Here is a 27,453-nt window from a genome sequence, read left to right as displayed (position 1 = left end):
CCCCGGGGCCGGCGAGGGCCTTTCTGTGTGGAGTTTGCATGTTCTCCCCGTGTCCGCGTGGGTTTCCTCCGGGTGCTCCGGTTTCCCCCACAGTCCAAAGACATGCAGGTTAGGTTAACTGGTGACTCTAAATTGACCGTAGGTGTGAATGTGAGTGCGAATGGTTGTTTGTCTCTGTGTCAGTCCTGTGATGACCTGGGTAATTTGTCCAGGGTGTACCCCGCCTCTCACCAGGCTAGGCTCCAGTTTGCCTGCGACCCTGTAGAACAGGATAAAGCGGCTACAAAGAATGAATGAATGAATTATTATTATTATACCACATTTAGAAAATGCAAATTTCATTCATGTTTTTTTTTAGTTTCTCTTACTGCATTCACAAAAGAAGTGTGAAATGGTAATATTAAAGAAAATTAATTTAAAGAGCGCATGTGTATTCCGGTGCAGGGCCATGCAGTGTTCAACTACGATAGAATTTGAGCTTTATTAATGGGCGTGGCTAAGAGGACATTATCTAATTGGTCGAGCGGGACACTGCTGCGCTGCTATTGGCTAACTGTCCTGGCCCGCCATTGGAGCTTAGAAACAGCGCCACAATTTACTTTTGACTTCGGCTCGGTCTGTTTAATGGAGGCGTCTGTTTTGTTTTTATTTTGAAAACACATCACACACTGTTGCTAACCGACCGACTGAAGTAAACCATTAACTGCTTCGTCAAACCGGATTTTTTTTTTTTTTTGCCGCGTGTGATACCGCGGAGCATGTTGGAAGTGAAACGGTTTTTGTTATTTGAGCCATTTCTGTCACGGTAATGGAGGAAAGTGTACGGGGCTGAGGTTAGCTTCACCAGCTAGCCGCCCTGGGTGGAGCACAGCACAGCACAGCACAGCAACATGAGAGGATTTAATCCATCACAAAGCTGAGAGTAGGTGAGATGAAATATTACAAAATCGTTATTAATAATATTGTCTATTTATCTAAAAGGTAACGTGTTATATTTTCATGTCAGGTCTTGATAGCTTGCTAGCTTCTTATGCTAGCGCCATAACTAGCCATGCAGTTAAAGCGCCGCTAAAAGAGTTCATAAAGATGGAGCTGCAGTCGAACTGACTTTCTCTTCTTACAACAAACTGCTTTTACAGTCGAAACATGGATCGCATTCAGGTGAATTTGCGAAGTTTACCTTCCCATGTATTAGATGCAGTGTTTCGACCCGATACAGCACAAAACACCAGGTAATAACACTTCCCCTAGAGATCATAATGCGAATAACCTAGCACCAGATTCAACAACCTAATAATTCTATTTATTTTCTTTAAAGGTCACCAGAGAGCATCATCAGCCCTTTAACGTTTCCTAAAGCTAAAGTGCACCTTTGGGATCCGACTCCGAATGGAGAGCTCGTCAATCTTCACCTTTCATCCTGCAGGTAGGTCTGCTGTGAAGAAGGAATAAAACAGCGTCGTGCTCTTAAAGGAAAATAATCAACAGCAGGATGGTGTGGTAAAGCAGAGTTACTGTTGCCACCTTAAAGTGCATGTTCTGGACCAATTTCATGTTTTGTTTTTTGTTTTTTTTTTTAATATGAAAGTATGTCCCTTTACACACTCATCCAGAAGGGTAATTTTGCACAAGGCCATCTGTCTCCGGCAGAAAAAAATAAAATAAAACGAGTCTGGAAAAATCCCAAGGGAGTCTGGAGCCAGATTCGTGACGTCACCTGCGGAAGCGCCAGCAGCTTGCACGGTTTCAGTGCGCAGCCTGTGTAGACCAAGTTTAACAGCTAGCGATTTTGCATTGAAATATGGAATTGTCACCTGAGCGCAATGTGGGAAACGATGAGTACTACGGTAATCCCATCAAGATTGGTGTTGCTACACCCTCCTACGATACATCTGTTAACCATTTTAATAATTACGTGATAACGTTGAAGAAATTTGCAGAAAACCACCAGGTCGTTTTCTCATAAACAAACCAGCGCTGACGTAGGATTCAGAGGGAGGCGTCCCGCACGCGACGTCACGAAAATTGATGTTTCCCGGGAAATTCAAATGCCAAGTTTTTTTTCAGAGGCGGACCAATTCGCCTCAAATGGCTTGATTTCAACTGAATTTTTCTGGTATTGCGCAGGGTAACAAAATTGCGCAAAATGTTACAGATATTTGACCAAAGTTTAATATAAAATAGAAGAATTACATTGATCTTACTCCTGAATTTACCCGTGATATGCACTTTAAAGTTGGTTAGTTTCTTATCCAGCATATCCTGAATGTTTTATTCCTTTTATACAAAAGCATTCGACTGATGCGTACAACTTTTGTGTGTGTGTATATATGTATGTATATTTATGAGTGTTTAGTCTAGGTCTAGTTCATATCTCGAGTGTTTATACTGTTTATATTGTTTGGGTTTTTTTTTTTCACTTATTCTATTTTTATTTATTGCATTGCCTGTTTGCACCGTGGGTCAGAGAGGACTGATATTTCATCTGTGCTGTATGTCGAGCATGTAGAGCATATTTGACAAAGTTGACTTGACTTTTAGCTTTTAAAAAAAAAAAGATGTCATACTTTTTATCCATTTGTAGGTACGATTAGGCTGTTTTCAGATTTTGTCTGTGTTTCTGGTCAGAACTTAAGTGTGATTATTCCCCTTGCCCTCGCTGGTCTCTGTTCACATTACATTATTTAGTTTTGAACCCTGGTCCATTTATCTTTTACTTTATTACTAATGTCATTAGGCAGTGAAACGAGAGGCAAAATGGAAAGCCACACTATATTGTTTTTTTTTCCTTTTTTTAATTCATGTTTTTGTTAATATGGCGTCTGCACCAAAGTAATTGTCATCTTCACTATGCCGTAAATGTGTCCCGCTGTAGGAAACGGTTGAAAATTTTGGCATTTTTGTGAGTATTCTCCATTTGACACTTTAGATTTCCATCCAAATAAAATTCTAAAAACAGGAGATCTTCTCTGTCAACCCTAGCCCACTTGTTGTCTTGCTCATGATTGCGTGACCATCAGGTAAATTGTACATCATCAGTAGCATTTAATTCTGGGTTTTCCATCGGATTGCTTCCATACCAAATACAAACCGCACTGGAGTTCAAGTGAACCGGTAAACCAGACCCCATTTTCTCGAGGACTCTGGTATGGTCCTTTGGTGTGTTACCTTGAATCCACTGATGATCATGTAAAGTACACGTAGTCGTCTGTGGACTGTGTCACGGGGCCAGGAAGTCTTCTCTGACTTATGGTTAGCCCTCCCCTGCTTCAGAATTGGATCAGTGTGGCTTTTAAATTCATTTAAACCTTTTTTATAAATCGGTGTAACATTTGCGTATCGCCAGTCCTCTGGCACACTGGCCTCCTTCAAGCTTTTCCTCAAGATCCTGCTGAGTGGTGAGCTGATAACACTAACCATCTGCTTCAATACCACTGGGTGCATCTTGTCAACTCCTGGGGTTTTATCACGTTTTAATGCTAACAATTTCTTCAGTAATATTTCAGGAAACATGCCCACCTCATTTAGCATCTCCTCTACTTCCATAAAACACCTGTACTGATTCAGGGAGATTTTCTAATAACTCCTGAATAAGCACAGATGAAACGAAGTCATTAAGCATACCAGCACATCTGGCATCGTATGTTACTATGTCACCATTTTCGTCTGTCAATGGGCCAACCTTCTCCTTCACCGCCATCTTGCTTCGTGCGTGCTTATAAAATGTCTTCGGGTCCTTCTTGATATTTTTAACTGCCTTTCTCTCATACTACTACTTTGCCTTCCACACTTCTTTGATGGCCTCGTTCCTGGCTCTAAAATCAATGAAACGAACTGAATTGATGGCTAAAACGGACTCCTGTCAGCACCAAAAGCTCTAGTGTGAAAGCGCTTTTAATGTTGTGGAACGTCTGCTAAACAAATTTCTGTTCTCACATTTGTTATAGCAGATGTAAACAATTGTTCCTTCATCAGCCTCTATTTTCTTCCCCTTGAATTTACTAAGACCAAAAACAAGTCTGAAGGTGTTGGAAAATGTAGTTACAGCTTTACCTTGGTTTCTATGCACTGATACTGGAGAATCCTTCCATAAATGTTGAATAAATGTCTCTTTACGGAAAAATAGGTACCCTATAGGTATATGCGGCTACTGCTTATAGATAAAATAGTTTTCTGATACAATGTAAATATAGCGCATATACATCTCATTTCATTATCTGTAGCCGCTTTATCCTGTTCTACAGGGTCGCAGGCAAGCTGGAGCCTATCCCAGCTGACTATGGGCGAAAGGCGGGGTACACCCTGGACAAGTCACCAGGTCATCACAGGGCTGACACATAGACACAGACAACCATTCACACTCACATTCACACCTACGCTCAATTTAGAGTCACCAGTTAACCTAACCTGCATGTCTTTGGACTGTGGGGGAAACCGGAGCACCTGGAGGAAACCCACGGGGAGAACATGCAAACTCCACACAGAAAGGCCCTCGCCGGCCACGGGGCTCGAACCCAGACCTTCTTGCTGTGAGGCGACAGCGCTAACCACTACACCACCGTGCCGCCCCATATATACATGTTATCAGTTATACTCGCCTCATCTCTTGCAAACATCACCAAGCTGTGAGCAGCATCAGGGCTTTGTTCAAAATACGGTGCTGTGAACTATATCTATTTTCAAAATAATAAGAAAGCACTTGTTCATGAATTGTCTTAGAAGCATTATTTAGTACTAATGAGCACATTTTGTTTCACAAGTGTAAAGAGACTAAAATAAAATTAAAAAAAAATTAAATATCTGCCAGAAAGCTAACAAAAAAAACCTTACAAAACCTTTCATTTGACCTTTCAGAACAACTAAACAAAAGCTGTGATAATAAACATGTAAATTTTCTTTAAATAAACACCACTTACTTGATATCGAAACAGTAGCCTTGGTGAACCACGAGGTGAATTTCATTTGTCTTTTTATCTGCCAGTTATCTTCTGATACTACGAAGTTATAATGAGGTTTTTTGTATTTAATTTCTAGTTCTGATTAGTTCCGAAGTTTATCAAGAAATAAAACGGGTAATGGCGGCATGGTGGTGTAGTGGTTAGCGCTGTCGCCTCACAGCAAGAAGGTCCGGGTTCGAGCCCCGTGGCCGGCGAGGGCCTTTCTGTGTGGAGTTTGCATGTTCTCCCCGTGTCCGCGTGGGTTTCCTCCGGGTGCTCCGGTTTCCCCCACAGTCCAAAGACATGCAGGTTAGGTTAACTGGTGACTCTAAATTGAGCGTAGGTGTGAATGTGAGTGTGAATGGTTGTCTGTGTCTATGTGTCAGCCCTGTGATGACCTGGCGACTTGTCCAGGGTGTACCCCGCCTTTCGCCCGTAGTCAGCTGGGATAGGCTCCAGCTTGCCTGCAACCCTGTAGAACAGGATAAAGCGGCTTGAGATGATGATGAAATGAAAACGGGTAATCGAACTTGATCAGGATAAGTGCTAATTGGTTACAAAGCTTTGCTATTGTTCCACTCCACACCTCCTTACATTCTTATACTTGTTCTTGTGTACCTGTGATAGCGCGAGGTTACGATTGGCCGTTCTGGTGATTGTAATACTTATGCGCATACGCATTGCGCTATTGTCACGCTCATTCTTACAAAACTATGATAACGCGAGATCACCTGTTCATATCTCAAGGTCACGATTCGCCGTTCTGGTGATAGCGCATGCACATAAGCATTACAGTTGTAATCCTTACGGTATGGACATGCGCAGTGCGTGATTGTTACAATTACATTCTTACAGCACAATGACATAGTGGCTTCCCCCTCTATATGAGGCAGTCGCCACAAAAATTCACCATATCAGCGATTACACCTTTTTATATCTGTTTATGTGGGGCATTCACCCTACGAGTTCCTGTGGTAGAATGTTCCTATGATTTAGAACAAGCACACCGAGACAAACCTGCACTGCTGTCAGAGCTACTGTTATAGGAAATGAATCAACACCTTCTAACCAATCAGAATTCAGCAGCACTGTTTTCTAATTTTATAATATTGTTTAGTTTCTTTTCAGTCCTGTCCTCATTGGTGTTTCCTTCTCCTGACTTGTTTGCATGTGTGTGTCTTTTTCAGAAAGCCCAGACTACTGCTCATGGAGAAAGCGTTGCGTTTGGCTCATCGTCATGCACGACAGAGCAAGAAGCCTCAGTTTTCCTGTTTCCTTCTTGGGACACTAGCTGTGGAGAGCGGTGAGCACACGTCTGATCAGTGACCATTAGGGCTGGACAATACGATGATATGATGTATATCAGTACTGTGATAAAGGATGTCACAATAGTTCACTGTAGCTTATTTGTATAGCGCTTTAAACAATACTTTGTCACGAAGGCGGTTTGTAAAAATTGAGATCTTTAACGAGAGAGACGTGACCTGAGGAAGAAACCTTGAGAGGACTGAAAAGGGACGGTTTTTGAGTGGGATTAGAAGTCATTCCAGGTGTAGAAGAATAAAGATGTGTGTTTACAGGATGTTCAGTGTGAGCAGATTGTGATTAAGGGCAGTATTTATGATAACAGCAGCAGCTCTTGTGTCCACATCTGCAGCATCCAGGTGAGACGTAAGAAAGACGAGACGAAGTGCAAAAACACGCTTCCACGTGGAATCGTTCACAGCATCCGAAGGACTAGATTTGCAGTCTTTACTGAGATGTTGCGAGTATCAGTAATTTTATAACGATTACAGATGATTAGATGTCAAAAGTTTACACTGAATTAGTCCTCACTTTGAGTTAAATAATTTTTACAAGTTTATGTTTAAAAATATTTTATTCGTGCAACTGTAAACTAGTTTGAGGTTTAATAGAGTTTTAGAAGGAAGTCACTCACTTCGGTCCTCCTGCATTGGCAATCTTCCATTGCATCTAAGATTTCTTTAATAATTAAAGTATTGAGAGTTGACTCTAAATTTAAACTTCTTTCATGGACAAGTTGGCGTAGTTTCACGTTCCTACGATACCCATGATGCCATTCGACTTCTACCTGGCTTTATCGTTATCTAAAGAGAGAGATAGCTCTTTAGTCTGTCCAGCTCTCTCTCTCTTACACCTCCTCATGTGCGCACTCTGCTCAAACAGATTAGCTTCCAGTGCTTCAACTTTCATGTGAATACCATCATCACACTCAACATCTCGTAGATTACTAACTAGCAGAGTCTCAACTGCATCTTATCGCTGCATTGCATTCTGGGACTTTGAGTCCATCAGTGAAATCTGCTCTGGATTTCTCATTAATATGACACTGAATGCGTTTTTGGAAAAATGAGAAGAGAAGCTTTTGTTTTTGATTTAACGGCGAAAGCTTTGACATCAGGGTGGCACGGTGGTGTAGTGGTTAGCGCTGTCGCCTCACAGCAAGAAGGTCCGGGTTCGAGCCCCGTGGCCGGCGAGGGCCTTTCTGTGCGGAATTTGCATGTTCTCCCCGTGTCCGCGTGGGTTTCCTCCAGGTGCTCCGGTTTCCCCCACAGTCCAAAGACATGCAGGTTAGGTTAACTGGTGACTCTAAATTGAGCGTAGGTGTGAATGTGAGTGTGAATGGTTGTCTGTGTCTATGTGTCAGCCCTGTGATGACCTGGTGACTTGTCCAGGGTGTACCCCGCCTTTCGCCCATAGTCAGCTGGGATAGGCTCCAGCTTGCCTGCGACCCTGTAGAACAGGATAAAGTGACTAGAGATAATGAGATGAGATGAGAGCTTTGACATCATTAGAACCAAACAATTTTTTCCTTATGACATTTATTATGACTATAAATTATGTCATTAGTTAAATCATAACAGGAACGGTACTGATGATAGGATGTCTTTATCCATGCACCCTAACCTGTATTCAAGCTTGGTTGTAGACCTACTACCTGTTTTCCGTGTACGTGGCCTTATCTATATATGGGCTTGTCTTTATTTTTAATTGTTTGCACTGAGGATGGTCTGATTGTGACCGAAACGTTTGCACTTTTCACTTGGGTAGCACTTTTTGTTTGTTTTAATATGCAATAAAAGTGCATTATTATATCGGCATATAGGTGTGCGAGTTCCCTTTGTTTGGTTCTAGTTATTCTATTGGAACTTACGCACCCACCAGGTATCAAATTTAAAGGCGCGGTACCTTCATTGGAAAGCTTTGACATCATTGAAATTTTTTTTGAATTGCAGTAACCTTGCACCATCAGAGTGACCCACAACTGCTAGTTTCTCAAACAAATAAAATACAGCACTAAATGCATGATTATCAAAATCATCATGTTTCATGGTGGAGTTTCTTTGTATATCTATAAATTCTCATCGTTTCTGTTGTGTAGATGAGGAAGGCGTGACGATCACTCTGGACCGGTTTGACCCTGGCAGAGAGCAGCCTGATGGCTCCACAAAATTTCCGACTGCTCTCCTCCCCGGTGACGTCCTGGTGCCATGCTTGTTCAACACTCAGCATGTTCCTGACAGCACTGTGTACTCTCCACGTGACCTGGACATCACCTTTCAGGTATTTGATCATAATGGTGTGTGTGTACAGTTTTGTCGGTTATGAGCAAGTGACATGTGGTGAAGATGGAGCAGCTGTTTGAAAAGCTCTCCAAACTCTCAGACGTCATGGTGTGTTACAGCAGTAATGAACACTTTGTCAGTTACTCCAACCTGTCAGTACCAGCTGCACCTCAGGGAGAGGCAATTATTTTGTGTGTGTGTGTGGGTGGGTGGCATGTGTATAAGCAGGAAAAGATCTATGTTTAGCACTATTGATCATTCCTGATTCTCATTATATCCAGTGTCTATTTTTACAATTAAAACAAAGACTGTGTAGGGTTGGTGGGGTATTTTTCGTAATTATATTTGCATATTGTTTCCTGTGTGCAAAAAAATCTGATTTTAACAGTAAATAATATGTCTTAGGCATTTCCATAATCTGATCATTTGGCTTGCTTTGTACAGATGTTTAAAAAAAAAAACAATGCAAGAGAACAAATGAATAAAAAAGGAATAAGCTGATTTGCTAGATTTAAGAAAAGGTATTGTAGCACCTTGTTTCCATCACCACTTGAATAAAATCACTGCAGACTATTTAAATAAAATCATCATTAGTATGCATGCCAATTAAATTATTTGTAGAATTATGAAGTAAAGTCAGTTTAGTTGTATTGCGCTTTTAACAACAGACGTTGTCGCAAAGCAGCTTTACAGAAAAATAAAGACTTTAAACATATTAAGTAATTTTATCCCTAATAAATTATTCTAAATGCTGAAGGTAAATAAAAATACAGTGATGCATTGAGATCTTTAGGTGGTGATTGGTACAACCCCAATTCCAAAAAAGTTGAGAAGCTGTGTGAAACCGAAATCAAAACAGAATGTGGTGATTTGCAAATCATGGAAACCCTACATTTCCTTGAAAATAGTACAAAGACAATATCGAATGTTGAAACTGAGAATTGTTGTGTGTGGGGGGGTAAACATGCTAGGTTTTTTTTTTTTTTAATGTGTTGCTGGCATCAAATTCAAAATTTCATGATTTGTGAAGATGGTCTACATTTATAGGCTTCTTTCTCCGCACTGATAGCCACGTTGCATGTTAGACTGCCTCAGTTCACAAAGCATTCTGGGGAATTTTCTTCGAACATTTTTGTTTGAAGTCTGTGTCTGAAAATATTCCATCTGTTTCCACTCTTCCTCTTTATATCCTGATCTCCACTCTGTCAGATGTTGGAGCATTCCTGCAGCAGCAGAGAGGCGATGGAGCTGTGTAAGCTGATAAGTCTGCGTGTGCATCTCAGCTGTGTGGAGAACATGGACCGGCTCAGCTTCAGCCTGCACTGGGCCGGTGTGACAGTGGCCAGCTCGCTGGAGGCCGTCCCCGTGCGCGTGCTGCCTGTCATCCCTACCGCGCTGGCCAGGAACCTGAGAAGCCCAGCCAGCATGGCACAACCGCTACACTCGCACAGTAATGCAAGGAGACGAGGGTAAGTACACACACGCACTTTTTTTTCCTCTTTTCCCCCCTCCCTGATTGCTGTATTTCAGAATGAAAAACATTTAAACACATGGTAGATCTGTCAACTAGCTTTAAACTTTTTTCTTTTGAGCTTTAATTTTTCACTGCACTTGAATATTGAGACTGTAAATTTATTCAATAATAATAAGTACAGATGGCACCTATATGATCATCAGGATTACATTAGGCAGATACCAGTAAAAAGATTTTATTTTATTTTATTTTTGTCTAGGTTCCTGACCATGGACCAAACCCGCAAACTGCTCCTCATGCTGGAGTCGGATCCAAAGGTCTACACGCTTCCTCTTGTTGGAGTGTAAGTATTTTCAGTTTTGCTCAGGTTATGAGATTTACGTGTTTACTGTTTAACTGTTTTATTTTCATGTGTGCCAGTGATTCTCCTTGCAGTTTTTTTTTCCCCCTTTCTGTTTCATGAGATCTTACTTGCAAATCCTCAGGCTTTTTAATGTTTCAGAGCAATAGGTTGGCAAACAGGACAAAAAGCATTTGGCTCAGACCTGCCAACCTTTCACATTTTGCGTAGGAGCTCTGCAATTTAACATCAAAGGACCCTGCTACAAATAATCATTCAAAAATGCCGCCCCAAACAATTAAAACGGCAGACGAGCCAGTCGACACGTTAATTTTGAGTTCGTTAATTACATTTATTCAAGCGTATAGCTAACTTCAATTAATTATTAGATATAGCTCTGAAAACCTTTGTCAGAAAACAATCAGAAATAATTTTTGATGTGTATTTAAAAAAAAAAATCCAGTAGACTTGCAAGAACATGTTCTAATCAAATCTAATATTTTATAAGTGATTTGTAATGGTAATGATCATTAGAGGGTCTTTAAAACACAGATGTGTTCAGAGTTCAAGCAGCAGATCTGCATTGTGGAAACATTTCACGGTCTCTACTGGGAATGTGATTTGTTAAAAGAGAATATCAAAAGCAGGCCTAGAAATTCATGTATTTTTTCACCAGCCAGCCGGACTAGTTACCTTCCAAAGTAACTCGCCAAACAGAAAATCAACTCGCCAAAATTTGTTCATGTATGGATTTTACTTCTGTCAAAAAATAACGCAAAAGAGAGTAGTTACTATTGTTCATGACTAATGTGCATTTATTTCAAGACCCGAGTATATATATATTTGATACTGTTGTTAAATACATAAATGAGAACAACACAGAGCACCATAATATAATATCAACAAATAATAATATATTGGAAAACTTGGTAACTTGGTGTATGAGTATTGAAAGCAAAAATACTTACCATCATGACTATAGCACCCAAAATATGTCCAACATGCTTTCTGTATTTAACCATTTATGAGAGAGAAAGCATTAGGAGCTTCATACTGACCAGGAATCAACTTGAAAAAAATTAATTATTCCATAAAAACCGTATCGCAGCCAAGGCCTACCCTGCTCACACGTTTGCTTATAAGCCCTTTGTCGTTTCTCCTTCTCGTATGCTTTATCGGCGGCCTTTTTCTCCTCTTCAGACCGAGGTCGCTTTGTCCCCGTCTCTGGCGGTTTCTGTACACCTTTCAGAAAATTCCACATCGCAACGTAGCTTTGGCAGATGTAGATGTAAGCAACAACAAAAACACGTGTTTAAATGGGCGATAATGTGGCCACATCTATTGAATTTGATAACGTGATTACCGTGATATTCAACGAGATGCGGTATATGCATGCGCAGTAGTGAAAAAACCGACAGCCTGACTCGTACACGATGTGATTCGGAATTCTTCAGTATTTTCCGTCCTGCCGATAAACACATCGATTAACACAGACACGGCACGTGCTTAATATGTGGCGGCTTTAGTTGACGGTGTGTCTGAATCTTCACTTCACACATATATATGCTTTTTTTTTTTTTCAACTAGCCAGCCGGGCTGGCTAGTGACGGGAATTACCTGCCAAATGACAAATTAAGTCGCCTTGGGCGACCGGACCACTGCGACTTTCGAGTCGTGCAAAGTATACCATGTTGTGGTTTTGTTTTTTTTTCCCAACTTTTAGACAGTGCACTGACCAAAAAAACCCAGTGACCACTTTTTAAAAATGGCAACTGTGAAAGCACCCTTAGGCTTAGGATTCTTCTTCTTCTTACATTTAATGTTTTATTTCTTTATTGCTGCTTATTCGTAAATCATGCTGCTGTGCCACTGTGCTGTGTAATGCAGTCTGCACTATAAGCTACTTTTCTGTCACTGATTGGAGATTATAAAAGATGTTTCTAGTTATATGGTGAGCTGAAGCTTTTTAACGACCTATTATCACTAACCACATCAGTCAAATCACCGGTTTTCATCTACGACCGTTTTCTTAGTGCTTTCTGCCCACCTTTTAATCCTGTAGGGTTGGTGGTTTAATCCGCACTAATCACAGCCTGACCTAAAGCCTCACACGAGATTTGTAATTGTTGTGTGGTTGGATAGTGAAGGTTGAAGGAGGTTTTTGTTTTCTTCTCTCTCTCTCCTCTCATGTGACAGATGGTTAAGTGGTGTTACCCACATTTACAACCCAATGGTGTGGGCGTGGTGTCTCCGGTACCTGTACAGCTCCTCTCTCCATGACAGGTGAGTGCTACTGCGTCCATCTGTTCATCCCATGTGCTCCTAATTACGACGCTGCTGTCCAGGGTATATCTTTTTGTTTGTCACACGGTAGATTGGCTACCGGTAGATGAACTTAAGACACGGTTGGAAGCATAATGTATCAGGCATTGTGATGGCCGAAGGCGCTCTACGATAAAAGATTTTAAAATTGTTCGAATGTGAAATCATTTTCTGGTGTGTTAGTATGGTTATGTTCTTACTGAGTGGAAATTGTATTATTTAAAATGGTTCTTATTAATATAGTTGCTTTGGAGAAGTAGCTTCTCTTATTGTTAAAGGAGAAATGTTTAATCATTCCGTGGGGTGTGTTTTTTTTTTTTTTTTTTTTTTTTTTTTTTCCTTTAAGAGAATCATTTTTACTCCTCCTTTTTTGAATAATTGAGGCATTGTAAGAGACTGTCTGTCTTCTCCAGAGTGATGTCGGAGGACGATGCGTTCCTGGTGGTCCTGTACTCGCTCACTCACCGGGATCCTGAGTTTTACCAGTGCAAGCTGCGTGGGCCGAAGGACATGAGTTTTCAGCTTCTCACCAGCACAGAATCACTCACACTTTATAAGGTCTGCTCACTAGGAGGACAGAGCTTCACCCTACCTTTACACTAGCAAGCGATAAAACAAAACGACCATTTATGCTTGGCAAATTAGGTCTGACTCAGTAAAGTGACAAATCCAAACAAGTATCTCAAATGAGTTCTTAGATCAATCCTAGGGCATGCGTGATCTGGCATTTCTTCTATTCCCCACTCTCAACTTTTGTTTCCTACCTTCAGTTAGTTCCAATTTACAGTTTAACACACAGCTGGAAAAAAAATGATCTCCTCTTATTTTATGATCTCGTATTAAATGTGTTGAAGACATTACGGAGAAAAATACAGCTTAGAAGGACATCACAGAGATGGTTGGTGCCTCTGATGTACGTAAAGTATACGTAGCTAGTACAAATATACATTCTAAGCAAAGGTGAAGAGTATAAATCGTATAGTGGGTTGTAGGGTGTACATTTTGGTTGCTACTGTTTCTCATTGGAACTAAAATGCTGGACAGGCCACACCCACAAGAGGCAAACTACAAGCAAGCTATACAAATAAGAAGTTTAATGCCAGCGTGACCGTAGGGTTAGAGGTGCGTGTTCCCATAATGCAGCACTCTCACTGATTATTATCATTCAAATTATGAGCTCACCGGCTGTAGGCGCTGAGCTATTGCCATCACGCGGCGTCTGTCGTTCATCCGTCTGCCCACAATTAACAAAAATTGCTACTCCTGGAGTTTTCAGTGGATTTTGATTCTGATTGCTTGCTTTGGAAGATCTAATCAGTTTGCACAGAAATTACTCCCTGGTTTTGTGATTTCTCATTAAGTTGCTAATTAGGCCAATTAACGAACTTTCAGAAAAATCGCTACTCCTCACTGACTTTTCAATGGATTTTGATTGATTGTGTTGTTTTGAAGATCAAATTGTCCTCATGAAGAGCAACTTGGCTAATTATAAGCAAATGAGTCTGGTTTCTCTTGGTACGGCCGTGTGAGCTTCTGTGTCGCTGACGCTCTGGTTTTGACTGACTGAGAGAACTGCAGCTAACTGCCTACAAATAATGGTCTGCTCATACAGTTACTTCACACTTTGCCAACGTGGCCCAATTTTTATTATTTTTTTTAATCGTTTGATTTGTTGCATGAATTTTATAATCCAGTATTTTTAAAAAAAATTGAATGATAATTATTGAACTCTGTTTTCACAAAATATCGTGATTTGTTAGTGTCTTGCAAGCAATTATTTGCCTCTGCCTTCAGCATTGGCAAATATTTAATTGCTTGCTTGCCACCAATAAATCACGATGTTTTTTTTTTTTTTTTCAACCTTGTCCAATAGTTGTTTATTAGCTGTAATCCGCTGCATTGTGAATGTGAAACTAATATATAATGTGATGTTTTTCTCTCTTTACACACACACACACACACACTATCCTAGTTCCAGAGGTTAATTTTGTGTGTGTGTGTGTGTGTGTGTGTGTGTGTGTGTAGAATGTGGAGCCAGCAGAGGGACGTTTGCTGCACTTGGAACTCCGTGCTGAGAGCCAGAATCAGGAGGCTGAGCTCTTTAAAGAGGCGCTGTCTCGTTCAGCATTACTAAGGTAGTCGCCTTTCTGGATTCTGATTGGTCAGAGGGTGTTGATTTAATTTTCAATAACAGCAGTTCTGTCAGTAGTACAGCTGTAAATTACGGGTGTATATAAATGCACTCATTCTAATATGTTGTTTTTTCCTATAGTAACAGCCTAAAAGTGGATTAAAAAGGTATATAATCCTTGATATGGTAAAGTTATCTGTAAGTTTATGTAATGGAAGGAGTCTGCAGTATCAGCACTGTGTAACAGGCAGATGTAAAGCTGTGAATAAGTTTTCTGACTCCTTCATGACTGAGGAAATTACACTTTGAGGTTTCTCTGGAACATGGCAAGCTGCTTATTAACTTCAAAGAGTGAAAATTGAGGCTGGTGAAGGAATGATTGTCTGTAGCTGCTGTAACATAAATGAGAACAGGAACTAATGTGTCTCATGGATGTTCCATGACATTAAATGCTACTCTAAAATGTATGGTGTGGTGTTCTGTGATTTAAATAAAACATAATAACTGGCAAATTGCTGTGGTATAAAAGGAATAATACATTTCAGGACATGCTGTTATGGGAAAATAAGCAACTTTAGGGTGGGAACGTGAACTCTACTTTATTACATCACCATGTCCGAGAGGTTTCTCAGTCGTAATTCGGTTTTGACCTAAAAAAAATTGTGGGTTGCAAGTCGCCTGGACTGAGATTGAAAGAGGGTATGAAACTTTTTTTTTTTTTTTTGCCTTTCCTTCAGAGCTGGAACTGCGTCTTCAGCTGCAGTTCAAAACAAAATGTCCATCAGTGATCATGACTCAGGAGTGGAAGATGAGGATCTCTCTCCCCGGCCGTCTCCTAACCCTCACCCTGTCAGTCAACAGGTCTGATGGCTTTTACATGTTCATCCGTTGCATAATTCAATAGAGATGGCATGATACCACCTATTCTTTTCCAGATGCTGATATTGAAACCTTCAAATAAAGCTCCAGGATTTTTTTAACCTGAGTCCTATTTTCCCATCTCTGTGGGCCCAAATATTTACAAGGGGGGGAAAAATGATTGAAATCAGTCCAGTATTGAGTTAGACCACTACAACGGGCAACTTTTTACAAAATGTATGTATATTTGAGAAGTCACGCAGAATTTAAGTCTATTTCCAAAGTAATGCCTAAGTATTTTGCTGATTACCACAATATGACTGAGTGTCTGACAATGTGGGAAAAGATTCCTTTTGTAAACATTAGAAAACAGCCTGTGTGATGATCGACTACAGATGCTGAATTGGGTTACTGTGTCCGAGACTGGAAGAAGAGAAAGGTAAAACAATGACTGTAAAAATAGTCATTTTCTACAGTTAACTTGAGGTCTATCCCTATAGGGATCCTTTCCATGTTGTCAGACACTTATAATAACATTATGAGCCCGTCAGTGGTGAAAACAAGCATATTACTTTGATGCAGATGATTTCCTTGTAAAATTACATTGTATAGCCATTTTGTGGTTGCCAGTTATAGCGTTCTAACTCAATACTGGTCCAATTTCAATCATTTTTGTCTGTAGTAAATATATGGACCTAAATATATGGGGAAAATAGGGCCCAGGTTAAAAGAATCCTGGAGTTTTCCTTTACAGTTGAGACTTTCTCAATACTTCTCAGTGAAACTGATTAGTTTAAAACTTTATGGATTGTGACTAATCTAATCTGATATTCAGATTACAGAATGATTCACGTATATTGACGCACCTTGTATGGGTGGGTTTGGGTTTTGTTTTTTTTTTTTAATTTAAAAAATTTCATGATGTTCATCCATCCATTCCCCCCTCCCCCAGGCGAGACACGTCCAGCCTTCTGTGCCAGAACTGTCCGTAGTTTTGGATGGCAGCTTCCTTGATGGGGTGGTTGTGGAATCCCACGAGCGCGCACTCATGCATCCTGTCCAAACAAATCCTCAGCTTAGGAACTGTAGCACTGGTACTCCACCCTCAAACCCTGCACTACGACCACCTGCTCAGAGTGTCGTGGCTGGCCCTCCACCCATCAGGAGACCTCTGACCCCAGTATTGTCCCAGCCGAAGCTCAGTAGAAAACAGTCCCCCATCGGACACCAGCCCTCCACGTGCAGGAAATCTGTTCCCTCTGTGGGCCGAAGATCAAGCAATGGCTTCTCTGCCTCATCATCTTCCTCGTTGTCGTCTTCACCCAAGACGGGCTCCTCCCCAAACGGCTCCCTGTATGAGCGCGCACAGAGATCTGGTCACCCAAACCCTCCAGCGCCAAACCAAAAGAGTAAAAATGTGTCCCTCAATCCAGATCATACACCTCTGCTGCCCCCTTCTCAGCACATGGTGTTCCACAGCACTCCAGCTTTCAACCCTACCTGCAACTGCTGCCGTGCCCATATGCCCATGTACCAAGGCAATATCTGGCAAGGGACTCAGTCTCAATCTGTGCAGAACCCTGTGCATTGTAAACCTGAAAGCAGTCCACATCAGGACTGCTGTCTCTCCCCGACTGGGCCTGCGTTGTCTCTGGGGTGCCGCATGTTGCCTGCTCAGGGTCCTGTGTGCCATGTTGGCATTCCCCAGCACTACTCTCCATCACACGAGCCACACCTTCCCAACGCCAATGCCTGTGGTGGCGCTCTGGACCAGACAGCACCCATGTGCCAGGCCCAGTGCTGCCAGCCCCAGCCAGACATAAGTATGGGAGTCCTCCCTGCTGATGCCTACAGGATGTTGATGGAGCAGGACCGGCAGCTGAAGCAACTGCAGACTCAGGTTTGTTGTGGGTAAAAGCACAGGAGGTCATGAAAAAAACAGTAGTTCATAAAATGTGATCAGTAGACCTCATAGCATTAGTGTGTGTGTGTGTGTGTGTGTGTGTGTGGAGTCAAGAAAAAGTGAGGGAACCCTTTGAAATGACCTGCATTTACATACAAATTTATCTTAAAATATGGTCTGATCTTCATCGGAGTTACAATAATGAACAATCTATTTGAACTAATAAAACACACTTGCTTTGTTCTTGTCCATATTGAAGATACCAATCAAACATTTAGTGTATGTTGGAAAAAGTAAGTGAACCTCTAGGATAATGAATAGAACAAAAGCTAATTGGAGTCAGAATTTGGCGCAACTGGAGTCCAATCAATGAAACAAGTTTGAAGATGTAGGTGGGAGATGCTTTGACAGTCTAAAATTTTGACTTTGCTATTCACAAGAAGTATCTGCTGAGATGAACTGTGTTTCAAAAAAGACAGCTCTTTGAAGATCAAGAATTGTTGATTTGCATAAAGCTAGAAAGTGTTCTAAAGCAATCTCAAAAAGCTTGGATATTCATTCGTCCGCAGTTAAACAAATAAGACAATTTTAATACTGTGGCTAGTCTTCCTAGAAGTGAGCGCTCTGTCAAGATTACGCCAAAGGCTCAATGCAGAACCCTCACTGAGGTAAAGAAGAACCTTAGAATAACAGCCAAAGGCTTGAAAGAATCATTGGAACTGGCTGATATCTCTCTTCATGAGTCTCCCAGATGTAAAACACTGAACAGGCATGATGTCCACAGCAGGACACACTGGAGGAAATGGCTGCTCTCCAAAAACACACTGCTGCACACCTGAAGTTTGCCAAAGGGCACCTGACACTCCTTAGCGCTACCGGGAAAATATTTTCTAGACTAATTAAATGAAGGTTGAATTATTCGGGAAGAACACAGCACTACATATGGTGTAAAAAAAAAAAGGCACATAAAAAAAACCATCACAACAGTGAACTACGGTGGAGGGATCATCATGATTTGAGCCTACTTTGCTGCCTCAGGGCTGGACAGCTTGCCATTGCTGAAGGGAAATCGAGTTTCCATGTTTATTAAGGTATCCTAACAGGGGTTCTCAACCTTTTCTGCTTTGAGGCCCACCTATTCATAATTGTAAAAAAAAAAATCAATTATTTTGACTTATTTATTCTATTAGAATCTAATCTATTGTGAAGTGTATTAATGGGAAGCAACATCACTCCCTGTTACAGATAGGAGCTCAGGAATTAAATAAATGCAATAGAAACAAACGGTGTTTAATTGTAGGTATTGTACAACCCCGATTCCAAAAAAGTTGGGACAAAGTACAAATTGTAAATAAAAATGGAATGCAATGATGTGGAAGTTTCAAAATTCCATATTTTATTCAGAATAGAACATAGATGACGTATCAAATGTTTAAACTGAGAAAATGTATCATTTAAAGAGAAAAATTAGGTGATTTTAAATTTCATGACAACACCACATCTCAAAAAAGTTGGGACAAGGCCATGTTTACCACTGTGAGACATCCCCTTTTCTCTTTACAACAGTCTGTAAACGTCTGGGGACTGAGGAGACAAGTTGCTCAAGTTTAGGGATAGGAATGTTAACCCATTCTTGTCTAATGTAGGATTCTAGTTGCTCAACTGTCTTAGGTCTTTTTTGTCGTATCTTCCGTTTTATGATGCGCCAAATGTTTTCTATGGGTGAAAGATCTGGACTGCAGGCTGGCCAGTTCAGTACCCGGACCCTTCTTCTACGCAGCCATGATGCTGTAATTGATGCAGTATGTGGTTTGGCATTGTCATGTTGGAAAATGCAAGGTCTTCCCTGAAAGAGACGTCATCTGGTTGGGAGCATATGTTGCTCTAGAACCTGGATATACCTTTCAGCATTGATGGTGTCTTTCCAGATGTGTAAGCTGCCCATGCCACACGCACTAATGCAACCCCATACCATCAGAGATGCAGGCTTCTGAACTGAGCGCTGATAACAACTCGGGTCGTCCTTCTCCTCTTTAGTCCGAATGACACGGCGTCCCTGATTTCCATAAAGAACTTCAAGTTTTGATTCGTCTGACCACAGAACAGTTTTCCACTTTGCCACAGTCCATTTTAAATGAGCCTTGGCCCAGAGAAGACGTCTGCGCTTCTGGATCATGTTTAGATATGGCTTCTTCTTTGAACTATAGAGTTTTAGCTGGCAACGGCGGATGGCACGGTGAATTGTGTTCACAGATAATGTTCTCTGGAAATATTCCTGAGCCCATTTTGTGATTTCCAATACAGAAGCATGCCTGTATGTGATACAGTGCCGTCTAAGGGCCTGAAGATCACGGGCACCCAGTATGGTTTTCCGGCCTTGACCCTTACGCACAGAGATTCTTCCAGATTCTCTGAATCTTTTGATGATATTATGCACTGTAGATGATGATATGTTCAAACTCTTTGCAATTTTACACTGTCGAACTCCTTTCTGATATTGCTCCACTATTTGTCGGCACAGAATTAGGGGGATTGGTGATCCTCTTCCCATCTTTACTTCTGAGAGCCGCTGCCACTCCAAGATGCTCCTTTTATACCCAGTCATGTTAATGACCTATTGCCAATTGACCTAATGAGTTGCAATTTGGTCCTCCAGCTGTTCCTTTTTTGTACCTTTATCTTTTCCAGCCTCTTATTGCCTCTGTCCCAACTTTTTTGAGATGTGTTGCTGTCATGAAATTTCAAATGAGCCAATATTTGGCATGAAATTTCAAAATGTTTCACTTTCGACATTTGATATGTTGTCTATGTTCTATTGTGAATACAATATCAGTTTTTGAGATTTGTAAATTATTGCATTCCGTTTTTATTTACAATTTGTACTTTGTCCCAACTTTTTTGGAATCGGGGTTGTATTTAAAACTGTATGGACATGCCAGAAGCCAACATAAAACCCTGCATGCACCCTTTTGATAAATGCAAAGGAGGAACGTGACAATTATAAAGACTTGTTCTTCTTAATATACCCACAGATGTATTTATTCCACTTGAAAGGCGTATGACAAACCAGCTACCGGATTTGGGACGCTACAATATCCTGAGCTATTTAGTATTTGGCTTCAAACTTGGAAAAAAATTTGTGGCCCACTAAATGGCGCTTCGCGGCCCACTAATGGGCCGCTGCCCAGTGGTTGAGAAACACTGCTATAGGATAATGTTGGGGTGGTTGTCTGCCAGCTGAAGCTCAGTAGAAGTTAGGTGAAGCAGCAGGGCAATGACCCTAAACATTGATGTAAATTTATGACCGAATTGCTTAAAAAAAGGAAAATCTGCCTTTTGGAGTGGCCCAGTCAGAGCCCAGAACTTAACCCACTAGATAGTCGTGTACATCTGACACAACAGCCCTTCCTAAGAATATGGCTGAGCTGAAGAAGTTCTATAAGGAAGAATGGTCCAGAATTCCTCCTGAATATTGTGTAGGTCTGATCTGCAGCTACTGGAAGTGTTTGAGGTAATTGCTGCCAAAAGAGATTCGACCAGTTATTAAATCCAAGGGTTCACTTACTTTTTTCACCAAACGTCTGTGTTTAATGGATGTGTTCAGTAAAGACATGAGAGTATAATTGTTTGAGTTAAAACAGATCGAGTTTGTTCACTCGTAACTTGGATGATCATGCGATATTTTCAGATAAATTTATACATAAATACAGGTAATTCCCAAGAGTTCACTTCCATACATGTGTGTATTGTGGTCAGCCCATTTATGACCCATTTTACCTTGTGTCTCTTAGATTCAGAAACTTCTTGATGCCCAGAGCAAGGTGTCCGAGCCGCCGCAAGCCTCTCTAGAGAAGCAGCAGGAGCAGGCTGTTCAGACTGCAGCACTTTCTGAGCCCCGAAAGAAGACAAGTGTGAGCATCGCAGTAGGAACAGGTGCAGAGAAAAACGTCACGACTCCATCAGGCTTTTGCGTTTTACATCATTCTCTACATCAAATCAGCTCAACAAGTTTAAAAATGTTCACCCAGGTGCCAGTTTGTTCTGGAGCGCTCCAGAACAAAGCTCCATAAATGAAGGACAGGGTCCTGAGTGTCATTCTGAGGCCAGCAGCACAGGGTCCTTCAGACTCGGCTTGGGGAAAATCCACCAAAACGGAGAGGAACAAGGCCCTGCCACACCTCAACACTCCGCATCACCACAACATGGGTATGATCTCGCCTTTTCAGGCTCTGCTGTACAGTATATGTCTGTGTAAATACCGCTGTTAGACGTGTTAATAATTCCCCTGTGCTGAAATCTCATTAATGCCCCAATTGCTCATCATTTGCGGGTATGCTGCTGTTGGAAAATAATCAGTGACGCAGGGTCTTGTGTCAAGTTCCTGTTACCACCTCAATAACAGCACTTCCTAAAGTGTCTTGTCTTCTACCACAGCAATTAGAGTTTATTAATTTAAAAAAAATATATAAACTCAGGGCGGCACGGTGGTGTAGTGGTTAGCGCTGTCGCCTCACAGCAAGAAGGTCCGGGTTCGAGCCCCGGGGCCGGCGAGGGCCTTTCTGTGTGGAGTTTGCATGTTCTCCCCGTGTCCGCGTGGGTTTCCTCCGAGTGCTCCGGTTTCCCCCACAGTCCAAAGACATGCAGGTTAGGTTAACTGGTGACTCTAAATTGACCGTAGGTGTGAATGTGAGTGTGAATGGTTGTCTGTGTCTGTGTCAGCCCTGTGATGACCTGGCGACTTGTCCAGGGTGTACCCCGCCTTTCGCCCGTAGTCAGCTGGGATAGGCTCCAGCTTGCCTACGACCCTGTAGGACAGGATAAAGCGGCTACACATAATGAATGAATGAATATAAACTCATTCCATAATAACACATCACACTTTTTGTCTGGCACTTTGAATGTTGTCAAACATTCAGAAACAAGCTAGTTACTATTATCACTTAACATTATAGCAGCTATAAACGATCGCTCCCTCCCCAGTCTCTCTCATTTTAAAACCTCCCTCTTGTTTTTATCATGATTTTTTTTTTTTTAATACGTTTAATTACCATGTGGTCATTAAAAAAAAAAAAAAAAAGTGGCGTCACAAAGCAGTGACACGGGAGACTGCTTGTGTAAATGTTAAACACCTCCTGACAGAAAAGTTCACTATATTACCAATTACACACTGAATCAGTCATTACTACAGAATGGTAACATCGTAGAATGAGCACGTTTAATATAAACCTGTGATTTGAATTGCAGACAGAACGTACTGTCCGAGTTGCTATGAGAACTAAGTTATTTGCCGAAGGTGAGGTGAATATTGGTGAATAATAAGCAAAACGAAGTCGAAGTAATTATTCACACGATATTCCTGAGGCGGATAATTGTTTTAGTATAGGTGATTTATTTTTAAAAAAAATCTTATTAAAAAATGAATTATTTCAATCTTCAAAAGCAGCATGCAAATATAACGCGTGCAGACTTGTCACATAAAATAGATCACAATTCCACCTTACTTTTGAATACTTTTAGACCAAACTTAGTAGCATCTTTAGTGCTTTTAGGAACAGCATTTTCTTTCATAATTTCTAATTCATCACTTACGGTGACAAGAAATAATCCGAATCTCTCAATCAGTCAGCGTGTGATTTCCTATAATCATCTCCATATTTATACTTAAAAAAAAAAAAAAACTCAACACCTTCTCACCAGTTGAGAATTTAAAAATGTGTATATATATATATATATTTATTTGGGAAGGAAAGTGGATAGAACAAGAGAGAGATGTAATTGTAAAGCTTGTGAAATGGGCTAGCTAAAATATATTTATGGTTTATTTGCATTATTTATTTAGATTACAAAGTTTCTGAACTTGCTTGTTATTAGTAAAGTTTCTTTATTATTATTTTTTCTTCCAGCACACCAGATGTAGCAGTTTCTTTTCAGAGTCCTATGCTAGGAGAGTGTGAGAGCATGTATTATAACTCTCAAAACACAGAGGACTTCTCTCAAAACGGAGAAATACCCGACCAGAGATTTTATCACGAGTTACTGGTAAGATCTATCTCTCTCTCTCTCTCTCTCTCTCTCTCTCTCTCTCTTGCTCTGTCATGTTTGTGTAGTTGAGAATTACTGCTTGAGACGTGCTTTTAGACAACCTTGATCTTTTTTTTTCCCCACAGGGCCAAGTTAAAAGCCGCCTCCAAGACTCCATAACTGAAGAAGAAAAAACGGAACGAGACGTGCACAGTCCTTGTCGCAGACACAGTCGGTCACTGAGAAATTCTCCTCCTCCTCCAAACAAACCTGCACTCAGAGAGCAGAATGCTGAGGGTTCAGAGGAGGACGAGGTGTTCAGTGCCACACTTAAACAGCTACGGAGCCTCGGCATCAACGTGGAGCTCAATAGAGGAACGTCCAACCGCAGCACTGTGGAGAGTGCCAGGTACATGAAACATCCTATGCTGTGATCTGCGTTGTCTTACGCTTACACTGTAGCTCAGATCACTCTATGCTGGTCGCGTGGTGGCGTATCATTATCTTCTCAGACCTGAGAAATGTCACATGTTTTGGTTAGGAGCTCTGCATTTTAAGGTTCAAGGACACTGCTATGAGTTATCAGTCAAAAATATGCCAAAAGAGGCCCCCCCAGTAAAAACAGCAGATGAGCTAATCATCATATGAATCTGGAATGATTAACAGTTGCAGAGGTGTTGTGAACTCTCCAGCGTTACCTGACAGCACAAACCGTGTGAACAAGCCCATCGCGGTAGAAGCTGGAATGTGTATATACAGGGTTTTATGATGTAGACATGGGAGAAGTTTACATAGTTGCAGTATGTAATGCATAGGAAGAAAGAACGTGTGCATATAAACCACCTTGGTGCTATTACACTTTTTATTTTTCTTTGATGGTCTTTAGTTTACTGCCAGTTGCTATGGTTTCAGCGATGTGAATGCAAGCTTGCTACAAGATGTATAACAAGAGTGCTCTGAGAGCCCAATATCCCCCGCTGGCAACTAGGCCATAACTCTGGTAAAATGCGACTGAATTGAACGAAATTGCAGTATGCGTATTACCGCCATATAACAAAGAATGCTGTCAAGTTTCGTGAAATTCCTCCAAAAATTGTGAGAGGAGTTGATTTCAGAAGGTGAGCACCCTTCCTGGGACGGATGGATGGGCATCGCCACGAGATAATCCCCCTTCGGGCCTTTCAGCCAGCGGGGGATAAAAATTGTGAGGGAAGTTGATTTCAGAAAGCAAGCACACCTTGATGAACTTGCCAAAATACAAGTTTGTTAATAAACATGGGCTGTAATTCTGATAAAATGTGACCGAATTTAACAAAATTACAGTCTGCGTAGTACCGACATTAGGGTGCATCAGTTGCCTCCTAAAAATGAAAAGTTCCTCCGATCATGATGCATTTTTGTTTTTATGTTCCTTTTGGTAAGAAAACACACTGGGTGAAATATTTTGAGAAAATTCAAAAGTTTAATGGTGGCACCAGGAGCTCAAAGTTATGGAAAAAGCTGCTATTTTATGACTTTTATGACAAAATTTCGATCACTTTTCATGAAACATTATGGCACCTTATAGAGTATACCAAACATCTTAGATACACATTTTTAGTACATATTCTAAATATATTATCAAGCACAGTTTGAGTTTTAGCTGTTCATTGAATCATTGTTCAACTACTTTTAAACAATACAAATGTATTATGAATCACATTAATGCTTCTCAATCCCTTGCAAAGGTTCTTAACATGATCTCTGGCTCACAAGAAATCAATAAATGGAGTCCAACATTGTGATTCAAACCTTACGCGAAAACAAAATAAGCGTTTTTTGGCAAAAAATTAACCTCATGGTGCCACCATTAGACTTTTGAATATGGTCAAAATTTTTACAGGATGTCTTTATTGGTGAAAAGGAACACCCGAACAAAAACGCATCAGATTTTATGAAAGTGAGGCAGGCAACTGATGCACCCTAACCGACATATAAAAATGCCTTTTACCAAGTTTGGTGGAATTCCTCCAAAAATTGTGAGGAGTTGATTTCAGAAGGAGAAAACACTCTCATGAAATTGTCAAATTATAATTTTGTTAATCAAGGGCTGTAACTCTGGTAAAATGTGACTGAATTTAATGAAATTGCAATATGTGTATTACCGACATAGAATCCTGCCAAGTTACATGAAATTCCTCCAAAAATTGTGAGAGGAGTTGATTTCAGAAGGTGATCACCCTTCCTGGGACGGATGGATGGACAGGCATCACCACGATATAATCCCCCTTCGGGCCTTTCAGCCAGTGGGGCATAAAAACCACAAATTGGATATTTGTCACACTTTCTGTTTTGCTCTTCACTGTTTTTACTGTCTATTTATACCAAAGTACAAGCACTGTTCTGTTTTATGCAAATAAAACACTTAAAGCTTGTAGTTGCAGAGTTCACTGACTCAGTAGGGATAAATATGTGGAACTAAAAACCACAGATAATGTAATACAGTCAGCTTAAAAAGAAACCTCACTTCCCGTACTGCTATTGACGACAAATTTTTCTCATTTTCAAGTTAAACAAACGGTTGCTTTGCTCGTCCTGCAGACATGGCATCATTAACCGTCTTCAAAATTCTCCAGTTTGGTGAAAATGAACGTCTTTTATCATGTCGCATCGCTGCTGGTGTGAGCGCAGGGTACAAGGGATACTTGAGTGATCACAGTAATTTCATCACTCCACCCTGTTAATATTTAAATGCTTTATAAACCTCTGTGAAATATTTTTTTATTCATGAATATCATTCCACTGTGTTTGTGTCCAGCACGCTGGCTTGTATAAACCCTGATGCGGTCATTCCGAGGCTGACTCTCTCTGAGCCAGTGGGCACCAGCATCTGGGGGCTGAACGGCAGCGTGGATCTGAGTTTAGAAGCCAATGCCATCGCCCTAAAGTACCTCAGCGACTCTCAGCTGTCCCGCCTGTCGCTGGGATGCCAGTCTCCTGGAGCTCGAGCCAACCCCGGCGCGCTGCTTTTTGCAAAGACTCCGCTGGATAAGAGCAGCACCGGCCTGAGCATCCTTTCCCCCAGCAACATGTCACTAGCCACCTGCAAGTATATGAAGAAATATGGACTAATGGAAGGTGGAGGCAGCAGCAGTGGAGAGGAAGAGGAAGACAGCGGGGAGACAGCACGGACAGCACAGGCTGACTCAGCGCTCGGCTGCTCCCTCCGTCTCGATACATCAGAAAACGTGGGGCGAGACCGGAAAACTGGTTTTATTCTAAAAAATGTTAATAACAAGCAGCCTGAGCCACTTCTCTCCAATCAAGACTCTCAAAGCCAGCTAATACGAGACTTGCGGCCTAAAATGCAGCTGCTTGCGTACACAAAGATGAGCCCAGATAAGGAGAACAACCCAAAACTCCTCCAACCTCATCCTCCGCGCCGGTCCTCTTTGTCCGACAACCAGAGACTCTCATCACTCCCAGAAACTCAAGGCTCTGTTGGGAATTTTCTTGATCTTAGCAGGTTGCGACAGCTCCCTAAACTGTTTTAATTTTTTTTCCCCTCCTCAAAGCAGGATTTGAAAGGATCAGAAATTGTTTTTATCTTTTAATCGTGCATTTCTTCAAAATGTACATCTACCACTGTGCTTGTATATTTTATACTTTTTTTTTATGTAGATATATTTTGGAGAGATTCTTTTCGTGTGTGTGCGTGCACCTGTCTGTCTCTTGATGTAATGAGTTCTTTGAAATGTAGGTCTTGTAGGCATAAATGAAATGTCTTCCTCTGTTACTGTCTGAAATGTATATATATATTTTTGTTCTCTTTTATTGTTTGGAGAAAGTGATGCCAGTTGTTTTATGAATTAAAGAACCTTAAAGGAACAGTCCACCGTAC

At 41.1% G+C, this 27,453-nt stretch overlaps 1 protein-coding gene across 2 annotated transcripts; it reads left to right on the top strand.

The window, feature by feature from the left end:
- The first annotated feature begins 594 nt into the window (after window positions 1-594).
- stil (STIL centriolar assembly protein) lies at window positions 595-27,453 on the top strand. 2 transcript variants are annotated; one of them, XM_060941234.1, is made up of 17 exons: window positions 595-922; window positions 1,140-1,232; window positions 1,319-1,426; window positions 6,125-6,240; window positions 8,341-8,522; window positions 9,734-9,993; window positions 10,258-10,341; window positions 12,535-12,621; window positions 13,074-13,218; window positions 14,686-14,795; window positions 15,529-15,652; window positions 16,602-17,549; window positions 21,344-21,485; window positions 21,581-21,758; window positions 23,456-23,591; window positions 23,720-23,982; window positions 26,371-27,453. In XM_060941234.1, exons 2-17 carry the CDS (start codon window positions 1,147-1,149, stop codon window positions 27,104-27,106), a joined length of 3,705 nt encoding a protein of 1,234 aa, XP_060797217.1. In that variant the 5' UTR covers window positions 595-922; window positions 1,140-1,146; the 3' UTR covers window positions 27,107-27,453. The 2 variants fall into 2 exon arrangements, with proteins under 2 accessions (XP_060797217.1, XP_060797216.1); XM_060941233.1 differs by having other exon boundaries at window positions 595-926.

The sequence above is a fragment of the Neoarius graeffei genome, chromosome 15 (genome assembly GCF_027579695.1).
Source record: "Neoarius graeffei isolate fNeoGra1 chromosome 15, fNeoGra1.pri, whole genome shotgun sequence".
In the NCBI taxonomy this organism is placed as follows: domain Eukaryota; kingdom Metazoa; phylum Chordata; class Actinopteri; order Siluriformes; family Ariidae; genus Neoarius; species Neoarius graeffei.
The sequence above is the reverse complement of the archived record's forward strand: the minus strand, read 5'-3'. Positions and strand labels throughout refer to the sequence as shown.

What these genes read in the sequence shown, in the direction of transcription:
- stil (XM_060941234.1), top strand. Translation starts at nt 1,147, where the DNA reads ATGGATCGCATTCAGGTGAATTTGCGAAGTTTACCTTCCCATGTATTA. An exon ending in AGTAATGCAAGGAGACGAGG is followed by an intron (nt 9,994 to 10,257) that starts GTAAGTACACAC and finishes ATTTTTGTCTAG; the next exon opens with GTTCCTGACCATGGACCAAA. An exon ending in AATCACTCACACTTTATAAG is followed by an intron (nt 13,219 to 14,685) that starts GTCTGCTCACTA and finishes GTGTGTGTGTAG; the next exon opens with AATGTGGAGCCAGCAGAGGG.